Raw genomic sequence first — 19,611 nt, 5'->3', positions numbered from 1 at the left:
TCCCGACTAATCAGATGTTAGCACAATCTCACTGCTCTCACTCTTTAATTTGTTTTCGGTGAAATTTCAGAGAAAGATTTATACCAATTAGAGTTCCTTGGATTATATTGAGCATATAAATTGCCCCTCCCCTGCACGTTGCTGTACAGTGTCAGTCAGCTGACTGAGAAGAAGACTAATCTACATTTTTCTCTATTTTAAGAAATAGAGGAAAAATTGGTTTAGAAATACTTTCAGTGACAAAAAACACCAACAGCCATGATGTGCAAAATAAAAGCAGTGCCACCTATCATTCTGATTAAAGGCACACTGTTAAAAATAACACAATTGACAAGCCCTGATGACTGTATCCTGCTGTGTTTTTGTGTTAGGATGATCATTCTGACTCTGATCAAGAATGATCTGCTTTGTAAAATTTGAAGACACGACAAGTGAATTTGAGTTTAAAAATCCCAAGTTTTAAACTACGAATAAAAACCAGAGACATTTGTCAAACTAATAGAGGTTAGTTATGGATTTTCGTTCCACTGTGACGTGGTCTGCCTTTAAGGACGCTTCCAGCTCCGTCTATTTACAGTAGAATAAATCAAGCGGGGAAGGTGACGCCGCTGCACAATAGAATCCATTTCAAAGCCATTGTAGAACATTTTTATGTACTGTCCAAACAGAAAGCAACAAGATGAATGCCAGCTGTCGGTGAGCCCAAGGTAGAAAAATGACAATGAGTCCCCGATGTGGCAAGATGACAGATAGGCTGAGCAGACGGAGAGATAGAGCTTTACAAAGGTTATTCATACAAGGAGACACACAAAGGGCTTTAATGCTGTTCTCTGCTGTAGGGTTATCTGTCATCTCTGTTTATAGGACAATAGGGAGTGCTTATTGTAGACTGCTGTCTCTGTCTGTGTGTGTGCGTGAGTGGGTGTGGGAGTGCACGTGTGCATGCGTGTGCATGTGTGTGTGTGTGTGTGTGTGCGTGTGCGTGCGTGCGTGCGTGCGTGCGTGTGTGTGCGTGCGTGCGTGCGTGCGTGCGTGCGTGCGTGCGTGCGTGCGTGCGTGCGTGCGTGTGTGTGTGTGTGTGTGTACTCACGGCTTCCTGATCCCTCTGTGTCTCTAAGAAAGATGAAAACTCCACCAGTCGTAGTTTGGTGGTGCCGATGGATCGCCCCTGCCATGCTGGCTCTCTGTGTGTTTGGGCTGCAGCAGCAGGCTCATAGGCTGACCATAAACGCACCAAAACACACAGTTACAAACCCAAATCAACACTATCATGGCGCTGATAGTGTCAGAAAATATTTCTGAAAGTACCATCTTTTTGTTTTTTTCCCCGCTGCTGTGCTTAGCTACTTTTTTTTTTTTACTGGCTGGAGTCATTTAACAAGAAAGTGCACTATTAAATTTATGTACTACTCTTTATTTTCCACACCATGTAGAAGGTGAGGCTGAAGATGATTGACTTGTATTTAAGATAGGAGCTTTGAAAGCTGTTAATCTTAAAATGTGTTATCATTTACATGAGTTGTTGATAAGATGTTTTTATTAATATTATTAATCTGGAGATCTTAACTACTAAAAAAAAGACAGTCTGTTACATGACTCTGTGTTTTTGTGTTTAATGATGTAAAGCACTTTGAAATGCCTTGCTGCTGAAATGTGCTACACAAATAAAATCTGATTCGATTTGATTTAAATGTTTGTATATCCTGTTGTGGTTGCTGAGCTGCAGCAGTTGCCAAATCACACTTAAACATGTAATGTCATGGAAACATTTAGGTTTATATAATGGTGGTGGAAATATTTCTAATACAAGTTTTAAACATTAGTTGGGAGTCAAAAACAGTATGTGATTATTAAAATTAATTTGCTTGAGTGTTCTCCTGTCATGTTCTTGAAAACAAATGTGAAATTAATTTAAAAATACCGCTACGTTAGGATTTGTAAATCGTTTAAAAACGTGTCAACACTTCATTTATGGTGAATAAGGAAACAAATAGCTCAAATAAATGTTTTAATTTGGAAATTCTGATTTAGGTGGCAATATTATGTTTAAATAAATTTAAAACAAATATATTACTTTAAAAAAAAAATTTCTAAGCGTAAGCGTAGCGCTCTTAAATTATGAGAAAAGTCAGTTTGACACAGTTTCCCTCTTTTTCGACCTCCTTTGCGAGACAAAGACGGTAGTTCAAGGGACCCATGTGCCTTGGCAGTCAAAGACCACCCTGCGGTGAGGAAACATCATAAATGGCAGGAGAGAGAGCTGCTGACGGTCTGCTTTACAGAAAGAAGATAATTGTCCCATGGTCCCTCTCACCTGCGATTGTGGTGGTCCCTGCTGTCTGCACAGGGTAGGCCTGCTGGGAGAACGGCTTGATGCTGAGAGATTCAGAGAAACACACAAGAAAGCATTACACACACACACACAAAAAAGACTGGAGGAAAAAGAGACACAATGGGACCAGGCTTTTTGTACTTGCATTACACAAAAAAAAGTTTCCTGTTCTCTGTCGTGTCTGAACCAAAGCAGGAGTGAAGAGGTCAAGAGCAGCTCCGCGTTCAATGAAAGCTGCACAGCCCCAATTGCTGCCATTCTCAACAGATCCAATAGTACGACAGGCAGTGAAAAACTATGAGTTATATTAACAGACATTAAAGCAAGAGAAGGAAACAGCAGGAGTCAGGATTTAAAATTTCCACCTAATTTTAAACTCAACAGGTGGTCGTCAAGTTGGCATTGACTAGGTAATCAGTGTTTGCCAATATGATGGCAGACAGATTCAACGCATCAGTCGTGTGAATTAATCAAGTTAATTGTATCTGAATCATAAGCTGGGATAATCATGCAGATACAGTCTGATTATAGATTCAGATGCATAATAAATTAAATTGAAGTCTTTGATGTTTTTCCATCTCCAGAAAAAAGGCTCTCTTCTCCATATCTTCAAAATCACATTGATGCCCTCAGAGAATTCACAATACTATTTTGTATTGATGAAAAAGAAAAATGTTGAAAGTAGCCCCAACTGAAATATGTTGTCAGTGCTGAGTAACTAAGGCCAAAATAATTTCTATCTCGGGTTAATTTTATATTTAAAGTCACATTTTAATTCTACCACAATTTTTTTCCTGACTGAAAATGCTATTAATATTTCAGAAGATATTTCGAAGATGAATCCTTACAGCATGAGATGAAAGTTGGACAGCAATTAAAAATAGGCTTTAATGGCTCTAATAAAACACTATTTAGGAGAATGATATAAATACATTTCAGTATGCTATTGTTCAATTAACAAAACAAAAATCTAAATTATCTTTTTCATTTTTCAAACTTGACATACATTGTTCGGTTATCATTTTTAGAGATGCCTGTCAAACATCCTATCAGAAAAAATAAATCATTGAATTTTTTTTTTTTTTTTTATGTAAATCTGTCACACATATGACGGTTGAAGGGTGAACATATAGTTTGCTGATGTTTGGGTGTTAGGATTGAGAAAAAGTGACATCACCAAACAATAATATTATTATCTCCTTAAAGCTGAAGCACACTGGGTATGATGCCACAAATCAATGCAGCAATGGAAAATGACCTACAAACCTGAAGTACAGTTTCCTTGAAATACACAAAGGTTACAGTAAACCTCATGGTTTGTTTTTTTTTTGTCTATGGGGAATTCTGCCAACATGCAGAGTACAAACCTGTTGCATTTACTGGCACTTTTTTCAGTCTTAGAAAATGAAGGCTAACAGTTCTTGTTTAGATTTTAGCCTCTGCTGCTTAAGTAAAACAACTTGCCACCTTCCTATTTACCTCTGTTACATTTTTTAGCCTTCATTCTGCCAAGCTGATTTTGTAGAAAAAATAAATAAATAAAACTACATGATGGAATAAAATAGATATACTATTTGATAACAAAATGTCAATTCGTTTATCTTTTCTTCCTTTTTCTTTAATTAATTTGCAACAAGTGAAATTTGAGAGCCCGAAAACATGAGGATTTACTGGAAGGACCAATGAGCAGCTGAACTTACAGCAACGGAGTTAGATAAGAAGGCATTAGAAATGTGACTCACTCTTCTGTGGTGGAGCTGGACTGCCCTCCTGGAATCATCCCCTGCCACAGCTGAAAATAAATTCACGCATTAATATACCACCCGGTGAATGCAAACTACAAATGCAAAGCAATGTGCTCGTTCCTCTGTGTAACCCGCACCCGTAACTACGCATGTGTGGCTAATAGATTATTCAGACAAACTGCTTTATTGTTATCCCCGTCCCCGGCCACGTATTTATTTGTTGAGGACAAACGCAAGCGTGTCTCTGTGCAACCGCGCGCGCGCTGTACCTGAGCGTTGCCGGGGAAGCTGGCTCGCACTATTCCGGGCAGCAGCTTGCTGTGTATGGCGGTGGCCGAGACGATCTGAGCCGAGGACATGGACGAGATGCTTTGCAGAGCCTTCTCCTTGGCATTCTGGTCCTGCACGCGAACACAGACATTAACGCAATCGTTATTGTGAGTGTGCATCGCGCTCTGAACTGAATGGCTGCATCGTGTGTCATAAGAAGATGAGGCGGGGAAAAATATATTCAACCAAAACGCAAGTTCCACAAACAAAAAGAAAAAAGGGTTGCAACAATCATAAATTGTGCAGTGAAGCTTAATGCAACACAGTAAAAGCAGCTGTTGGCGCAAACAGTAGCGAAAAGCATATCAGATATTTAACCTTAGGGTAAAAGCAGCATGGAACACAAAACAGCTGAATGAAACAGCATTAGAGGCACTGTGATAGCTGGAGATTCACTAATTGGCAGCTTCACTCAAGTTAATTGGCACAGAGAGAAATCTCCCCTCCTGGGAGAGATAATAATATTACAGAAGGTGCTGAGATAGGAATCATGCTGGATTTTCAAGTTAAATACCAAGATCCAGATGCTGATCTTTGAGTTTCTTGGTTCCAAATAATAATAATAATAATAAAAAAAAAACATTTAATATGAAAGTTTAAAGAACTTATAGTTAAGTGGTAAGCCCTGAATTTTCTAATTATCACTCATTTTATGATAAAAGCAGGTTATTTTAAGGAAATAAAACAGTAATTTGACAAACACAAAGGATAAGTTTTCTTAGCTGAAAAAAAAAGAATTACTTTGCGTTATTTATTCCTTTAATGAATCTTCATGAATTCTTTTATGAGTGGAATATAAGTTGGACATAAGTTGACATAGAGTTACCTAATTTTTAAATGCAATCAGTTATACTTTTATAACAAATTTATATCAGTAATGATTTCTTGGTTAATGTCAAGTTGTCATAACAAAGACATTTTGAATAATGTCAACTTTGTATTAAAAGTGTCATAATTTACCAAATGACGCTTTTATGACAACAGTCATAAATATTCATGAAGACTTATTCATGTTCATGACATGTATTTATGTCATGTTTATGAAAGTGTCATGACAGTCTTATTCTCCTTCCTTCAAATAAAGTGTTACTGCAAAATGTAACCCTAAAGCATGATGCTGCCACTACCATGTTTCACTGAGAGTATAGAAGTGCACATTATTCCAAACTCATCTAATAGAATTGGGTCCAAATTGGATCCAAATGTTTGTTTGGTTTAACTAGACCATAATACATTTTTCCACAAAATCATTAAAGATTTTAGCATGGCCTGCATGTTTTTTTTGCTTGTTTGTTTTTTTTAAAGGAAGCTTCTACCTCACAAGCCAATTTTCTATACAGACGACACACTAGATTGTTGTATATCACATAGAGCAATTACCACAAATCCCTACAGCTACTGGCTGCCTCCCTGACCACTTTATGTTTTCTCTTTTCACAAATGTTGCAAAATTCTCCCTTTTTTGTAACATCACTAACATTCCATATTTTCTGAGCTTACTGATAGTGGTCTTTGCTGTACAGTAGAACATATATAAGGCTTTAGGGTTTAGAGTGAGTGTGTAGACTTTTAAAATCCAACGTCAAGTCAAGACACATTTACTCTCGCCTTTAATAAGCCCTCCATCATTCATTTTATGACAGCAAACATCAGCTCAGAGTTTCCAGCTAGGCTTCTTCTCGGAAAACAAGCTCCCCTTTTGTTGCTTTAAATAAAGTTAATTACAGTCAATGACAAGAAGGAAAGAAGGACAAGACACGCAGGGTAAGAGATTAATTGACTTAAGAGGTGGAGATGGTAAGAAGAGGGGAGGAGAGAGAATAGGAAGAACTGAATGAATGTAAGGAAAGAGAAGAATGGCAGGAAGAGGAGGAGGAGAAAACCCAAACAGGGGGTAATTAGACACCTAGGATACTGGAGTCACTGTGACAGGCATCCTTCCAGTCACAGTGAGGGACAAACACTGAATTTAGATTGTTCTTGCTTATTAGGGAAAAAGAAAGCTATCTGGGTTTGGTGCCTTTTCATCCTGCTCTTCCAATGCAGCCATCAGGACTGATCTTTACACATCAGCTGTTTTTCTTCCAAACAAGCAGGACTTGTAAAACAACACTTACTGCGTAATAAAAGACACTGAACAGGAAATAAATAATCGAACAAGAAAGTTAACGTTGCGGATTCCCATCAGCCTCCCCCATACCTTTAGTTTGGACTGAAACTCCCTGGATTTTCTTCTGGCCAAGACCTGGATGTGACTGGATACCTGGCAAGGAGAGAAGGAGAGGAGAGGAGGAAGGGAGGGCGGAGGGGGGAAAAGAGGAGGAAAGACCAAACAGAGAGTTGCCATGGTTATGAAAGGACTGTTGCTATACTAGAAGTATACACACAGACACACACTTCACACAATGCACTCCCCTGAGAAGAGTGAATAGACCCATCTATGCACATCTTTTGAGAGGACAGAAAGACACCTGAGAACAGGGGCCAAGATCTAGACTGTACTGCCACGTTAGGTCCTGCCCAAAAATCTGCCAACAAACTGGGTTGTGTGTGAAAAGCAGTGGCACCGACATATAGGAATAACTCACAAAAATATGTTATTTTTTGTTTGTTTTTTTTTTTTAGCCTTATTTCTTCTGTAGCACAAAACCTGTAAACTTCACTTATCTGTACGAACAAACTAGGTTCTACATTAAAAATTATGCTGCTATGGTTTATATAATGACCTTTTAATAGGATGAATCTGGGGTTACCACAGCAATAACCACGTTTCTATGTCTTTCAACAATGTTCAAGGTGAAAGTGAAACAGAGGAAACGTGCTAACTTTAGCCTAGCAGTTAAGGAAATGCGTCTAAGCAAAAGTCAGAGGAAGACACGAGTTAATTGATAACTTGTGTTGAGTCGGGCATATTTTTAGAAACAAAGAGGCTCTGGAGCAGATACTCTTCTTATAGAGGCTGTGCTGAGCGGTGAGTAGGCTGAACGGGGCACAATTCCTAATTTGTTATTTTCTTTATAAGCCTACATACCATAAAACCCAACTCAATTCTTACCTCTGGCAGATTTAGGTTTAAAGTAATCTTTTAATCTTAGCAACATGTTTATTCTGTCTTGAAAGCCAGTAGCTCAAACAAGGGTATAGCTAACATGACATACCACTTTTAATTAAAAGTCATTTAAAATGTAAATCATTGAACACAAACCATTTTATTGTTTTATCTTGTTATAGTATTAAAAAAAAATTATATGGTTGAAAACATTCATTTTAAATCTAAGCATACAAAGTAAGAACTGCTTCTAGTCCTGATTTGTTAATGAAATCCTCTCTTGATCAACATGTTGCTTCTTCTAAAATTGTTTACTGAACTCTGGTGGAATTAATCAACTCTCAGTGTCCAGATTCAACCTTGTGATCTACATGACACTAATAGTTTGGCAAAAAATAAATAAATAAATAAATAAATAAATAAATAAATAAATAAATAAATAAATAAATAATAAGACGGTAACTGCCAAATTGTGAAATTATGGGCTCTCAGAATATTAATTTCATGAATTAAACCAACAGCTGAGTTCACAGAGGTCACAATAAATTATTTATTAAAGTTATTTATCTAAGAAGTGTTTTGTTATACTGTCTAAATTCTGACATGTCATGGTTGTAAACTGGAGAGATATAAAATAATGCTTTGAATTTTCTGTAATTTTCCCTCTTTCCTTGACCATTCTGCTTTCAATGCCCTTGTTTCAATTGGTTTGGCATCATTATCACATAGTGGACGTACTCTACAACATCCTGACACACTCTCTGCAGACAGAGTGATTTGACTGAACACACACTCCCATAGTTACCTGTTTCCTTGTCCGCGTCTTGCCAGTTCGGAGTTTGATGTATCTGGCTATCAGCTCGTTTCGCCCTGGAGGAGGAAGGAGACAGAAATCACACTACTAAAACACTTTCTTTTTTTTCTTTTTTTTTAACCTTCACATACACACATTTAATCTGATGCTTATTCTCAAAAACAATCACCAGTAGAAATCATATGACCCTGACAAACAACTTAGTGGCTGATTAAGAGCTGTTGACCCACTGATCCTGTGACGTGCACTTTCACATGGAAAAGCTGTAATCACCGATACCCCTGTTGAGTTCTCCACACACTCACCAAACACACACACACACACAAATCACACACGCAACGGTCCTGAATACACATGACCCAACAATGCAGGCATTCATGCGGACCGGCCGTCCCCTGATTAAAGGAACCAGCAAGCCAGCTGTACTTGTGCTTACGTGTGCGCACATATGTGCACGCACAGATGCAGATACACACATACTTACAATACGGAATAATTCAGCCCATTCACAAGGGTGCACAGCAAACTCAGCATGACCTGGCTAGTATAGATTAGTAAGGAAAAAGAGGGCACAGAAAGGAAAAAAAAAGTGCTTCAAATCCAGAAGAAACCAGAGACAGAGGCGTGTTTGTGCGCTGAAACATGGTAGAAAATTTTGCAGGCGGCCTCCGCAGTCAGACCCACAACAACTTTAGAGTGATTAAAAATTGAAGTCGCAGTTTATTTGTGAAATGAGATAGATTTGCAGATGCTGCGAGTGCTGCTAACGAGCTGATTTGGAGCCGTTTGGTTTGATTTGGGTCCTCTCTTGGCCTGTTTTCTGTTGCAACCGAGTGGAAAAGCAAAGTCAGGCCAGCTGGCCAACTGATGGTCAAGATCTGCACAAAGCCAAACCTCTACACACTACCCAAATGGCTCACAACAATAGCCCTAACTAGCAAGCAGATGGTGTTTGTGCATTTGCATGCATGCGTGTCTGTGTGTGTGTGTGTGTTTTCTGACCAGATCTACTGTCACTGAGATAGGGAGCTTAGACTGATAAAATCTACAGCTACCCATGCAGGTGTTTTCCTTCTAGCAGTCGAAAGCTGTGGCTGACGACAGCATGCACGCAAACATCAATGTATATACATTCATGAGCGCTAGCACACGCACGCACACACACATACACGCACACGCGCGCACAGAGCCCTGGCTGTGGAGGCTGACATCTGACTCCAGAGGGGCCAGCTGGTCTTTCTAGGAGGCTTAACGGTGAATTATCATCCTTCACTAACCCTGCGGCACACATCCCTCACTCTTGCCCTCCCCTCTTTCTCGAAAAACTCTCCAGCTCGCAAACACACACATGCACAAACTTCCCGCTCTCCCTCCTTCCCTCGGTCTTTTCTTCCATCCATCCGTCCATCCTCTCTTGTGGCTGTTCCCTTTCCCCCCACCCCCTACTTCTCTGCTCCCCCTTGTAGTGAATGGGCTTCCCTTCTGCTGCCTCTCGCTTCCTCCCTCTCTACAGTGAAAGACTTCAAGGCCAAAGTCAGATGGTCATTAACCGTGACGAACAGAAGCAACCTCCTGCTCTCCCTCCCCTCCGCCTCTGGGCCGAGGCCACTCTGCGTGAAAGCTGACATTCATGCAGGCCGCACACTCGAAAAGTAGAAAAATAAAAAAAGACAGTTGTAATGTTTTCATGCGATTGTGACTCATTTTGTTTGGTTGATGTTTGAACATGAGTTTGAAACAAAAAGATGAAATTCCACAATCTTGACTCCCTTTTTTAAGGTGAACTCGCCTAAGTTCTGCATGAGAGTCTCTAAAACAGCAGAAACTTTGGAAAAAGTTCCACTAATTTGCATTCAGAACAAGCAGAAATCTGAGAGAATGGGTAATTAATTCAGGAAAATCCTCAGCTTCCTGTGTTTCATGTAGTTAGAAATGGATCTTCCCTCTTCCCGTCTTTAGAGCAAAGCCGCAGCAGTGTACTGTGTTGATCTCCTCGCTCAGTTTGCAGAGTGATTAAGAGCTTCAGCTGCTTTATGGAATAGCTTGAAAACCCCTTTCAGAATAAGGTCAAATCCTGGCTGAGTATACTTGCCAACAAGGCTGCAGTTGAGTGTACCGAGTACCCTGAGGTGACCTGAGGGCCACAGGGGCCAGACTGGCTCACAGCCTGAATTTACCGCCGCGTTGCACTGAGCTGGTGCTTGTTGCAACATCAGCAGGGACATTTAAAGTGTTGAAAGTACTAAGCTCTTAGATCTCACCTCATTTGTTTGAGCTTTTTTTCTTCTTCTTCTTCTTTTCATACGTGTTTGCAAAAATCATAACAGCTGTGGTTAGAAGTTAATCTTTGATTTATTACCAACAATCTGCCACTTCCTGTAAAGACTCACAAATCCCTGTGAATGATTTGTTGCCAGGTAATGTAACCTGCACGGCGTTAACAGGTGGCGAGGTGACATCAGCACTGTTTACTGTGGCTTTTCTGAAGACGGCGACTTTTTTTAAAATGCAAAACTTGGCATTTAAAAAGAAAAGCAAATAAAAACAAGGCAGTGAATCTACTTTAAGATTTCATTTTAAAGAATATTTGAAAAAAATAAATGACTTATTTTGTTTCATCTTCAATTTTATTTCAGCTGTTATTGTCATTTATTTATTTTGGTCATCTAAAGTTTATTTAGAGATACTTTGAAAAAAAATTGCCATGCAGACTTCTGATTTTAGGGTTAGCAATTATTTCTACAACTTCAAGCTTGGATAACAAATATTCTGTCACTCACGGAGTGCCAATAGAGTATTTTTTTTCTTTTCCTTTATGTTAAATGTCATATTTTCTGACATTCAAAGACATTTTCAAGGTAATGTTTCTTTGAAACCATAGTAGGCAAGCCACATCAATCCTGACTTGTTAAACATCTGACTGCAGGCAACCTGCCAGAGAAGACAGTCCAACTAAACAGTTAAGATAAACTTTTGTTTTAACCAAAAAATACAAGCTTCTTTCAAAAAAGAAATGCTTGCTGTGACTTTTTGCCATCTCTGTCTTTTGTAAAAGACCAATGCAAAAAAAAAGAAGTAAGAAAGAAGAGAATTCACTCAGAATTGAACCAAAATCTCAAGCAGACTGCAGTTTGCACAGATTTTCTTGGTAACGATTAAAGCCCCATCGCTCTCAAATACTTCACACCCCTTTTATCCCTTATGCTTTTCCTGGCCTGCCTCTGAAAAAAAAAAAAAAACTGTCTGACTTGATTAGGTCACCTGGCTAAGATGTGTCAACAACCTGGACACAGAGTCAACAAGGTAAACAAACAGGGTTGAACATGCCACCCAGGCAGGAAACAGATACGGTCCGATTGATCAGAGACGGATCAATAACACAAAGGGGCTGGAGGAGGAGTTCCAGTATCAGTGGGACCTGAGCAGGTCGGCCATGATGAATCCTGACAGGGTTATATTTCAGCGTCTGCAACAATCTGAGCAGGGTCTGTTGTTCCCTGGACTGCTGAAAGAAATTAAAGGTACAACATGCTGTTTTTGTCGACACGTGAAACAACCATGAAGCCCCATTAATGATGCCTTGACAGGCATGCTGAATTAAGTTTTGTTTTAGGAAATTTCTGGGAGGCAGTTGCATGAAACCAAGCATGTTTGCATAATACAAATGATGCTTGAGGATTATTTTCTTGTTCACTGAGCGGCTTCCAGTGACTTGCAAATATAATCAAATAGACTCCAAACTTCTTCACATTTTGTCAAATAACAGCTGAAAACTATAGTGTATTTCATTGGGATTGTATGTAATAAATAAACACAAAATAGTGCATATTGTTAAGGTAAAGAAATTATACTTTTGATTTTTTTTTCTAAAATAAACATGGTATTTAGTCTCATGGAGATAATATGTACAGCAAGACTTTTGATGTCTCTACTACAGCTGCACATAGAAAGATCAACATCAATACCAATTCTTTAGGAAAAAAAATAGGATTAATCAGATTGGATGGAGAGCACCTGACTAGCAATCTTGCCTTAATCTCTCAATTGAATTTGGATTTAAGTCTAGACCAGTGGTTCTTAACCTTTTTTGAGGTACCGAACCCCCCAGTTGCATATGCGCACCCTTCGTATACCCCCCACCCCTCCCCGCCCCCCCAAAAACACAAAATACTTTGTGGTATTTTGATTGAGTAATGTAATTATATTAGCTGTGTAACCACCCCACACCCTGAAAAGATGTGACTAAGGAGCAGATTTAGACTATAGAATTTGGTAAAAACTGTGAGCTTTGCTGAAGTAATTAAAGACAAAAGTTCAAATCCATGCTGAGAGTGGAACTCCTTCAATCAGTGCTCCTCCGCAGCTCTGATTGGCTAAGCAATGTAACGTGATCCTCTGCAGCAAGTGATGGCAAAGCGGGGCGTCAGCACGACTTTACACAAGTGTGTCTTTACCTCCGCGGCAGAGGCTCCGCCGAACCCCTGAGACCAACTCATCGAACCCCTGGGGTTCGATCAAACCCAGGTTAAGAACCACTGGTCTAAATGATTCTAATGCAGCTCTGGATGTACGTTTAGGGTCTATGGCCAGAAAGAAAGTGAACTTTTGTACCTATTAACACATTTGTTTTCAGGACTGTCTGACTAGTTTCCCTTCCCAAGCAGAGGAAAACCATCGCTAAGCATGATGCTGCTATCTCCATGTCTCATTGTGGGGACTGTCTCTTCAAGATAATGTCCAATGTCTTGGACCTACATTTTGAATGTAGGCCACAAAATGAATCATGGCAACATTTGGCTAGATAACCTACTTCCACATGTTTGCTGTGTACAAGCGTTGTGGTAAAATGCAAATGACTGTTCTTGTGGCTTTCTTTCAACAATGGCTCACCTCTAGCCGCTTTCCACCGAAAGGGACAACACAAACATTGTGCAATCAGGAATGAAGCACTGGTGTGAGAAACAGTTCCTGGATAACTAAAAAGTCAGTCTAAATTATAAATGACGTAAAATTAGATAGGCATTGATACGACTGCGGCTCAGTGAGAGGAGTAAAATCTTGCAATTGGTTCAATTCCATTGGAAGCGGCTTGAACGTGTCAGACTGAGTGAATGTGGCTCAAGTACTAACTAAGTGCTATGAGTGCTCAGTTAGAAATGTCATGGTTAGGTTGTGGTTAAGTGGTTGTAGTGTCCAGTTGTTCAGGATATGATAGAACATTATGCAAAAAAGTTTTATTTTGAAGAAAATGATCAAATTTTGGAAGGAAAAAATAATAGTTGGCAGATCAACAGACATTCTTTATATGTTTTATCAATATTTTCATCTAACATGACGTTTGATGCAGTGCCGACACTGTAAACCTATAGAAGATTCTGGCGTCTTTATATTTCGCTCTAGGAATAATGTGCTCAGTGAAAACATTTTTTATCCAGCTCAAACACACGGAGGATGAACTGGAGCTACACGTGAACAGAGTCTGACCTCTTTGATGCTGTTATAAAAAAACAATAATTCAATAATTACCAATCTACATAAAATACAGGAAAAAAAAGTGTAATAAAGAGATTTGAGGCTGCGCTCTACATATAGAGAGAGTTAAAAAAAAAAAAAAAAAGAAAAACAGTAAAAGGGAGTCGAAGGGGGACGCAGCTGGTGGTAGCCAGAGGACCATCTGTTCATCAGTCTATTAGTTCAAACACACAAATACTCTCCCACTTCTGTCACGCTCTCGTACTCACACACACACACACCCGCGTGCGCGCGTGCACACACACACACAAAGCAATACAGCATGCCTCCATTTCCTCGCTTTTACAGCTTATGTTTCATTCCCGTTTCTCTGACACTTGATGCGCCGTGAGACAATCTTCCATCTCCACCTTCTACGTGGTTATTGTCACCGCCGCCTCCTCACACCAGAAAATTTAACAAGTCAGTCAATCGATGCCTGTTTTTCTTGTCCGAGGATGTATTTAATTTTTTATTTTTTCAGTAGTAATATATTATACAGGGCTCTTATAAACTGAGATTTAAAAAAAAACAATATATCCATACAATAAAAGTAGAAAGTTACCATCCTGAGGGATTTGAAACGCCAATATTTAAAGCATATAAGCTTTAGTAAAATAAAGACATTTTGTAAGAAATTACAAAAGGTGTGTGCAGACATCTCAGACCAGCTTAAGCTACTCACCGTACATCTTCCCTTCATCTGACAGTATAATCTTCCTCCTCCCACAGGGCGGATATATAGCAAGGGCCTCCTGGAAGCTCTGCTCGATGTCTGGGCTCCAGACCCCCTCAGGGTCCCCATCCATTGTCTTGTCCCCTCCTGAATCACTGAGTCTGTCCATGTCCTCACCGGGACTCTCACTGCCACTCCAGCTGCTGCGCTCCATACTGGCAGCTGACGGTACTTAGCTGATGGTGGTGTTTTGATTTAAAAATATATATAAATAATGGAAATTAACTTGTAAAGGTGAAAATTAAAAAAGCTATGCCCAAGGTTGTTATTGTCTCAGTATCGATATATTTAAATCGCAGCCAGGAGTGGGAGAAAAAAAAAAAGTCAGCCAGTCGGTGCAGAAGCAGAACCCAGCATCAGAACCTGCAAAAGAAGGAAGACAAAACATTAGTTTTGCAGATGAATCATGCAGACATAAAGTTCTATTTTTTTTTTTAAATTTAAAAAGTTTCTTGGTCATTTTTATTTCTATGTTTTACCCTCTTTGACATTCAATCTGTTTTTAGCTGAAGTTTGAACAGTGTGAATCCCTGAGGTGATGAATATCTCATCGTCCAGCTGCTCACCTCTGCTCAGGAAACAGCTGGATTTCACTTTTAGCTCCTCTAGTGGTGTTGTTTGTGTTTGAATATGAAGAAAAGATTTTACAGCAATTGTGCAAGTCATCAAAAAACAAAACTCTTTCACTGCTCTTACCTTCCCATATTTAGGCACTCATTAAAAAAAAATTATAATTTGTTGTTTGTTTGTTTTTTTGTTATTTATTTAAATAGCTTTTAGAGCAACATGTCATAAGCCTGTATCCCAACTTCTAAAATGCAAATTATTGCTTCTTTTCACAAAGGAAATTGCCTATTTTGTTAAATCGCTGTGGAACATCATAACCACATAAGTGGAGCGAGTGACTGAAGGGCACAGAACGACTACACACAGCTACCGGCAGATTTAGGAGAGGGGAGAAAAAAAAAGAAGAAAAAAAAAACAGAGAAAGAGAAACTGAAGGGGCTTGCCAGCTGCCCACAATTCTTCTAAAATCCCCCACAGTAAACAGCAGGGCTGGCGCGCTAAACACCGCGCTCTCACACAAACATATGCACGCAGGCACGTAGAAACACACACAATTACAGTGCCAGCCCCTCGGGTGAACACATGTCACTTTGTCTGGCCTTCTACTGTTCACACTTCCCATGCAGAGTCCCTCGCCACAGCCTGAACGAGCCTGCAAGTGTGAAGGAAGCGTGTGTATGTGTATGTGTGTGTGAGTTGATCTGACTAATTTTTACACAATTACACTTGACAGAACGCATGGTCGCAAGTGAAACATGCGAAGCAGGAAGCAGCGGGCAACAGTTTGGACTCACTTCATCTACATCTGTACGCAGGATCTCAGTAAGAGGCAGGTTGGGTTTTTTTTGTGTGTTTTTTTTCCCCTCCCACAAACACCTGAGGGAAAACACCACAAGTCGGGAAGAAAACATCTGCTGGCGAAGACTCACAGGCATGAGTAATGAAGGAGATCAGCCGTTTTACCAGAGTCAGCCCTCCGGACCTTTCTCCATGCTTATTCTGTTCAAGCCCATTTCCGTTTCCTCTCCAGCTTCACACAGTCTCTGCGCCTCTGCAGCGGTTTTCCATTCACACAAGGATTCATTCATCCAGCGGGACACGTCTGTGCAACAGCCACGTTTCCTTCCTAAAGAGTTTAAACGCGTATGTGAAAACCAAGGTTGTGTGTGTGTGTGTGTGTGTGTGTGTGTGTGTGTGTGTGTGTGTGGGGGTGTGTGTGTGTGTGTGTGTGTGTGTGTGTGTGTGTGTGTGTGTGTGTGCGTGTGCGTGTGCGTGTGTGTGTGTGTGTGTGTGTGTGTGTGTGTGTGTGTGTGTGTGTGTGTGCGTGTGTGTGTGTGTTAGAATGAGTTGTCCTCACCGGCTGCGATAGTCCATCGTTTGAAGGAGTTTCCAACTTTTTTTTTTTAAGTAATTTTGGCATTTGTATCAAAATGCAGCACAAAAAGTTGAAAAATCTGCCAGTGTGAAATTGTCTTTCAAGCTTTCAGGCTGGTGAGAGGGCATAGCCTCAGTCCTCAAGACACATTCCTTTTTTTTTTATCTTTTTTTTCCCTGAGCGCATTTGAAAGTAATTTGAATTCAGGTCTAACGTTAAAATGTTTCTCTTTTTTTCCCTTTTGAAAAGTGTCCTTTGTGCGCCATCGATTCTGAGGAGTCTGACATCTGAAAAATGTTCCAGTAAACACTAATTAAAACATTTTTTGAAGCGTTTCGCAGTCTAAGAATTCAGAGTTTTAATTTAGTTCACTTTATTTGTGTTTCTTGGATGCCTTATGTTATAAATTGTTAACTACTGCTTGATTATTAACTGTATTTAATAATGAGAAAAACTGCAACAAGTTAAAATTTTTCTGCCAACTGTGCTGAAGAAAATTAACCTTAGCATCTTCCAGAAAAGTCCAAGCATGTTATGTACTCATATAATCTTAGACAAAATTTAGCTTATAATTTTTTTAGAACATTCAACTGTTCATCTTTACAAAAAAGAAATAATATATTTTTTATATAATTCAAGCAACAGGTGCTTTTATTTTAATAAACCAAAACATTTTTTGATGCCAGATATAAATTAGACAATTTTTCTTCTGAACTGAACCCAAACTATTTAATCCACTTTCAGAGCCATCCATGTGGTCATTTCAATGTGGCAACAGCTAGCATGAACACATTTTTGTAGATCATTAATACCTCCAGATTTGTGAGCATTTCTTGCAAATAAATCACATCAACAGATCCATGAACAGGAAAACATGTGCATCTCTGTGAAACCTGCTGTCTGTGGTTCACAAACTGTAAATGATGCTGTTAAGCCGCTGTTAACTCCTGTCACTGGCTCACACTGTCAAAAAAATAAAGTCAACTCACGCATTACGTTTTGTGACACCATAACAATCAGTTATTTGTTTACACTACAGTAACTTAAGTGGGACAATATTAATCATTTACTGAAATGATCTGCTCTTGCCATGCAGCTTATTCTCCATCTCCAGTTTGTTCGTGAGCATCGAGTCCCAAACCGCGAGTTTAAGTCAAGTCTAGAGTCGTTAGAGCAAAAGTCAAAGTCAAGTCTGAAGTGTTTGTTTGTGCAACTGAACTTTCTCTCAAGAGTAAATCGACTCAGGTCTTTATCCCTGGCATTTTCCAACCTGAAATTAAATCTGCTTATTAGCACAGAAACGTTGGAAATGTTTCCGTGTTAATAGAACAGAAATGTTCTATGTTTGTGGCGTGTCAACCAGATCACGCCACACTCCAGTCCTCAAGACAAATTGTTGCAGAAAATGAGGATCTGCGCAGGACATCACTTACTGAGCGAATGACAACTTCACATGCTAACGTGTGTATGCGCTTCACATACATGCTATCTGCTGCATTCAGTGTATTTTAGAAAGGCAAAGACCAAACAAGTTCACCAGCGCAACTATTCTGTATTGATCCTGAACACAAGCAAAACTGAAAAATCACAAGGCAGTTGAATGCAAATTCATCCTAAAAGATAACGCATTTTCCTCTTTGCTGAGGGAAGAAATGATTAAAGAGAAGTTTCTCCTTGATCAGTTGAAAATTGCAAAAGAAAGCTGAGAAAGCCCATTGTTGCCCATTGTGTGTCTATTTTCCAAGACACACACACACACACAAAAAAAAACAAAAAAACAGGTTTTGAAGTCAAAGCCTTCTTTAAAAAAAGAAAAAAAAATGTGTTGCTGAACTGATGTTTAGTAAAATCTTGAAAAACACTGGAAAGGAGACACAAAAGTAAAACAGGTGGTGAAAGTTAAAGAATGTGAAAAATTTTGTCTAGGTAGAATCTTTTCCTCGTGGAATGGAGAAGGAGAGAAAGACATTCTACAAACCAAACGACTCCTGATGGTTCAGACACAAGAATGAAACTGAATGGTCAAGTGAACCAAAAGCTGGGTGTAAAATATCAAAAGCAAGAAAACAGAATAAGCTGAAGGTGGGTTATTCTGTCTTAAATGTGTTGAATCTGTGTTTTGATTCATCCTTAAACCAAATGCACCTTTATCAAAAGACTTATTGCCATCTGTAGAGTTTTCAGTGAGCTCTTTCTCTCCGAGACCTTGGCGGAGAAGAAAAGATCAAATAACAATCCATTTCTGCGTAACAGCATTCATGTATTCAGATTATTGTGTAAGAACTCCTTGACATAAATATGAAGATCTAAAGCCACAGTTATTGAAATATTGAGACTTTTTTTCCTAAATTGAAAGTCTCTTCATGTTAGTTTTAAGACATTTTCAAAACATTTGGTTTCTAAAGGCACAGTACAGGACAATGAGCTTTAGCTTCTATGGATGCATTTCTACTCCTTAAATGGATCTAAAGCTCCTGAAAGCCCCATTGTGATCACTGTTCAGAGGAGAAACACACAGGAAACCTATAGTATTTAGAGCAGCAGTGTTATAACGTATGTGGGTGCTGCAGTGAATCTTTATTACTGACTTGAAGGTCATTATATAAAAGTCTGTGCCACTTATAAGAGAGATTAATCAAACTTCTAACATTAATACCAAAAAATTTAACTTAACCTTCTTCCACATATGCATTTTCAATAAATATAAATACTTTAATTGTATTTCACAGAAGTGAAATGTTTTAATTTAGCTGGTTAGTTAAACATGCTTTCTTTCTACCTTTGCCGCAAACTTGGGCTGTTTTACAATAAGACCCTGTATGGTTTTTTGCAAGCCTTTTTAGTTGATTACCATGATTTTGGATAAATTAGCTCAGAGGCATCCACCACACTTTCGAAATATTTATTCTGCAAATACTTTGAGAGAAAGACAGGAACGTTCTGTAAACACTGCAAGAAAATACTTCAATATAGTAAGACGTGCTTATGACAAAAGCACCCACAAGCCAGCATTTCGTCTCGAGCTTCCACACATCTCTTTCTCGTTCTCATGGTACGTAGGAGATTGTTTTCAAACTGTCATGACATATTTCCATATTCTTGACCAATATTGTAGCCCTGCTGATGTAAAATCAAGTTGCAGGGCCACAGGT

The 19,611-nt window shown here is 39.2% G+C and overlaps 1 protein-coding gene across 1 annotated transcript in view; it reads right to left on the bottom strand.

The window, feature by feature from the left end:
- tead1a (TEA domain family member 1a) overlaps nt 1-19,611 on the bottom strand; it is a 46,486-nt gene that overhangs the window by 12,477 nt on the left and 14,398 nt on the right. Inside the window, exons 2-8 of the mRNA XM_008411705.2 lie at nt 14,467-14,880; nt 8,262-8,326; nt 6,608-6,670; nt 4,347-4,478; nt 4,075-4,124; nt 2,315-2,376; nt 1,091-1,218 (exon numbers count right to left, since the gene is read on the bottom strand). Of these exons, the coding sequence (XP_008409927.1) occupies nt 1,091-1,218; nt 2,315-2,376; nt 4,075-4,124; nt 4,347-4,478; nt 6,608-6,670; nt 8,262-8,326; nt 14,467-14,671 (705 nt within the window). The 5' untranslated portion in view covers nt 14,672-14,880. The remainder of the gene's footprint in view (nt 1-1,090; nt 1,219-2,314; nt 2,377-4,074; nt 4,125-4,346; nt 4,479-6,607; nt 6,671-8,261; nt 8,327-14,466; nt 14,881-19,611) is intronic.

Source organism: Poecilia reticulata, chromosome 6 (genome assembly GCF_904066995.2).
Source record: "Poecilia reticulata chromosome 6, P_reticulata-male-v2, whole genome shotgun sequence".
Lineage (NCBI taxonomy): Eukaryota > Metazoa > Chordata > Actinopteri > Cyprinodontiformes > Poeciliidae > Poecilia > Poecilia reticulata.
Note: the sequence above shows the minus strand (reverse complement) of the source record. Positions and strands in the feature narration are given on the sequence as shown.